We start from the raw sequence: 3,514 nt of genomic DNA, 5'->3' as shown, positions 1-3,514 counted from the left end.
CAGTTGGAGAATCAGGGCACTTCCCGGGTAGTTCCTAGGGGATGCCTGTTTTCTGAGATAATTGTCCGGAAACCTCGTTCCGGGAACTTTAAATCAGCCAAAATAAAGGATTATGATGGCAACGCAGACCCAGAGGAACTTTTGGCCAGATTCGAGAACATGGCCATGCTACACTGTTACACTGATAGAATCAAGTGTAAAGTGTTCCTGACAATAGCAGCAAAAAGTACAAGAAGACTGCTTTTAGTCTTTTCGAAGTCAAGCAGAGCCCGGAGGAGAGTTTGAGGGCTTATATACGAAGATTCAACAGAGTGGCTCTGGATATCCCGACTTGTGCCACTGAGACAAAGACTACTGCATTCACCCAGGGCCTGAGAGAGGGTGAGTTTTTTAAATCATTAACTAACAAGGTGCCCGGGGATTTTGAGGACTTATTTTCCCGGGCTGAGAAGTAAATTAACATGGAAGAGGCTTAGAAATAGAAGAGGGAGGCTGTTAAGAAGGAGAGAGGAAATCGAGTGTCTAAGCCCGAGGAGAGGGGGCAAAAGAGGAGTAATCCAGGGCATTTTTCTCAGCACGTGCCTCTGAAGATTGCCCGGGAAAGGGAAGTACAAGAATGCAGTAGAGACCTGGCCCCGGACCATCAATTATCCTTGCCAGAAAAGAGAAGATTTTGCACCTTCCACAAAAAGTGTTACCATAACACTGAAGATTGCAAAACATTAAAGGGAAATTATGTCTCATCTTCCATTCCCGGACCCAGTCACAACAACAGAGAGCCGAGATTGCCACCTTGGACATCTCGGCAGCCAGGGTCCAGCGCCCGGGGAGGAGGTATGAGGAATAGTCCGAGAGGAGAGCCCGGGAGAAGAAGAGAGCCCGAGCTTGAGAGAAAAAAGAATTCACCTCCTGCTACGGGGTTGATAAAAATGATATCGGGAGGCTCTACGGACGGAGACTCCAACCGGGCGAGGAAGTCGAGGAGTAAGAGGGAGTGTATGGAGGTAGAAGGAATGAGGAAGAACGAGGCGGTCATCAGTTTTGGCCCCGAGGATTTAAAGGGAGTGAATCTACCCTATAATGATGCCTTGGTGATCCAAGCCCGGGTGGCAAATTATGACATTCTGAGAGTCTTTATTGACTCGAGCAGCTCTGTAAATGTAATTTTTAAAGATGCCTTTGTGCAGATGGATTTGCAGGGATATCACTTGGAAACTGTGGAAACGGCCCTCTTTGGCATTGCTGGCCATGTGGTCTACCCGGAAGGGGAGATTATCTTACCACTAACCCTGGGCCCCTAGGATCTCAAGAAAACGGTGATGACTTCTTTCACTGTGGTAGACTCCCCATCATCTTATAAAATCATTCTAGGGAGGCCGGCCATTATTGAGCTGAGGGCTGTGGCATCTACGTACCACCAAAAGATAAAGTTTCCTGTGGGAGCTAGGGTGGGAGAAGTCCGGGGAGATCAGCCATCTTCTCGGAAATGCTATGTGGAAGCGGTCCGGGCGGATCAGAGCAAGAGGGAGGAGAAGAAAGCCAGAGTGGATGTAGCAGGAGGAAGAGTGGTAGAAAAAGGGTAAGTGCATTTTGTAGCAGAAGAAGAGCAGGAGATAGTAGAAGTCGGACCAGGCCAACAAATCCGGGTGGCTCGGGATCTCAGTACATCCACTCGGGTTAGTTTAATCAACTGTTTAAAAGCTAATATCCATGTGTTTGCCTGGTCCCAACAGGAGCTGACAGGGATTTCTCCCTTAATATCGGAACACCAACTGAACATTCTCCCGGGATCTCACCCGGTAATGCAAAAGAAAAGACACTTTGGTCCTGAAAAGGACAAAGTTATTGATGAGCAAGTAAAAGAACTCCTGAAGGCTGGCCACATTCGAGAAATTCAATTCCCTTCATGGCTCTCGAATGTGGTCTTGGTGCCCAAGTCTATCGGGAAGTGGCGCATGTGCGTAGAATTCCGCGATCTTAATAAAACTTGTCCCAAGGATCATTATTCTCTGCCCCGCATTGATCAATTGGTGGATTCCACATCGGGCTTCGAATTGCTAAGCTTCATGGACGCGTACCAGGGGTATCATCAAATCTCCCTGGCCAAGAGTGATCAAGATAAAGCCAGCTTCATCACCTCCGGAGGTACATTTTGTTATATTGTAATGCCTTTCGGGTTGAAGAATGAAGGGGCTACTTACCAGCGTCTGATGGACAAAGTCTTCGAGAAGCAGTTTGGGCGAAATGTGAAAGTCTATGTGGATGATATTCTGGGCAAAACCCGGGAGGTTGCAAGCTTTATTGTTGATCTGGAAGAAACTTTTGCCACTCTCATGCAGTACGGGATCAAGCTTAACCTCTTTTGAAATGCTTATCTGAGAAAGAGATGGATTATGTACTCCGAGAGATTCATGAAGGATGTTGTGCCGAGCAACTCGGAGGAATGTCTTTGGCTCGGAAAACAATGCTTGCTGGTTTCTGGTGGCCAACTTTAAGTCAAGATGCTGCGCGGGTGTTCCAAACTTGTGAGGGCTGTCAACATCATTCAAATTTTAAGCACAACCCGGCTACTCTCATGAAGCCTATCTGGGCATCTTGCCCCTTTGATCAATGGGGCATGGATATCGTGGGTCCTTTCCCAATTGCCTGAGCTCAGAAAAAATTCTTGTTAGTAGCTGTGGACTACTTCTCCAAATGGGTAGAAGCCGAACCCTTGGCAAGAATCACTGAGCAGGAAGTATTAAAATTTCTGTGGAAGAACATTGTGTGCCGGTTTGGAGTGCCCAGAAGACTAATCTCAGATAATAGGAGACAATTTCAGGGCAAAGAAATTATATCATGGTGCCGGGAGATGAAGATCACTCAGTCTTTCACGTCTGTTGCCTATCCTCAAGCTAATGGCCAAACAGAGGTAATCAACAGAATCATTGTACAAGCGTTGAAAACCCAGCTTCAGGGCAAAGGAAAGGACTGGGAGGAGGAATTACCCAGTGTTCTCTGGGCTTACAGAACTACTCCTCGGGCACCTACTCAAGAAACTCCTTTTAACTTGGTATATGGTTCTGAAGCAGTCCTTCCAGTAGAAATCGGGCAAACTTCTTCCCGGATAGCATCCTATCTGGATGACAATGACCAGAGCCGAGCCATGGAATTGGATTTAATAGAAGAAAAAAGAAACCGGGCATTCATTCGAACGGAAGCATACAGGAGCCGGGTTATGAAATTGTATAACAAAAAGGTCCGAATCCGAGACTTCCAAGTAGGGGATCTAGTCATGAAAAAAGTCAACCCTGCTGGGGAAGTTGGGAAGCTGGAAGCTCGGTCGGAAGGACCGTACAAAATAACTCGGAGAGTTAGCTCGGGATCTTTTTATCTAGAAGATACGCAAGGACGCTCCCTCAAAAGTCCTTGGAATGTATTTAATTTAAAGAAGTACTATGCATGACAGATGTAATTATTTGATGGATGAAATAAATGAAAGATATATTTTCTCATAGCGTATTCTGAATGCTTC

General features: G+C 46.4%; 1 protein-coding gene across 1 annotated transcript; it reads left to right on the top strand.

Annotated features, from left to right (window-relative positions):
• Nucleotides 1-836: 836 nt before the first annotated feature.
• LOC142519665 (uncharacterized) lies at nt 837-1,301 on the top strand. The gene has a single exon (XM_075622698.1). It carries the CDS (start codon nt 837-839, stop codon nt 1,299-1,301), a length of 465 nt encoding a protein of 154 aa, XP_075478813.1.
• The last annotated feature ends 2,213 nt before the right edge of the window (nt 1,302-3,514 follow it).

This window comes from Primulina tabacum, chromosome 11, assembly GCF_025594145.1.
Source record: "Primulina tabacum isolate GXHZ01 chromosome 11, ASM2559414v2, whole genome shotgun sequence".
NCBI classification, from domain to species: domain Eukaryota; kingdom Viridiplantae; phylum Streptophyta; class Magnoliopsida; order Lamiales; family Gesneriaceae; genus Primulina; species Primulina tabacum.
This window is presented reverse-complemented; position numbering and strand designations above follow the sequence as displayed.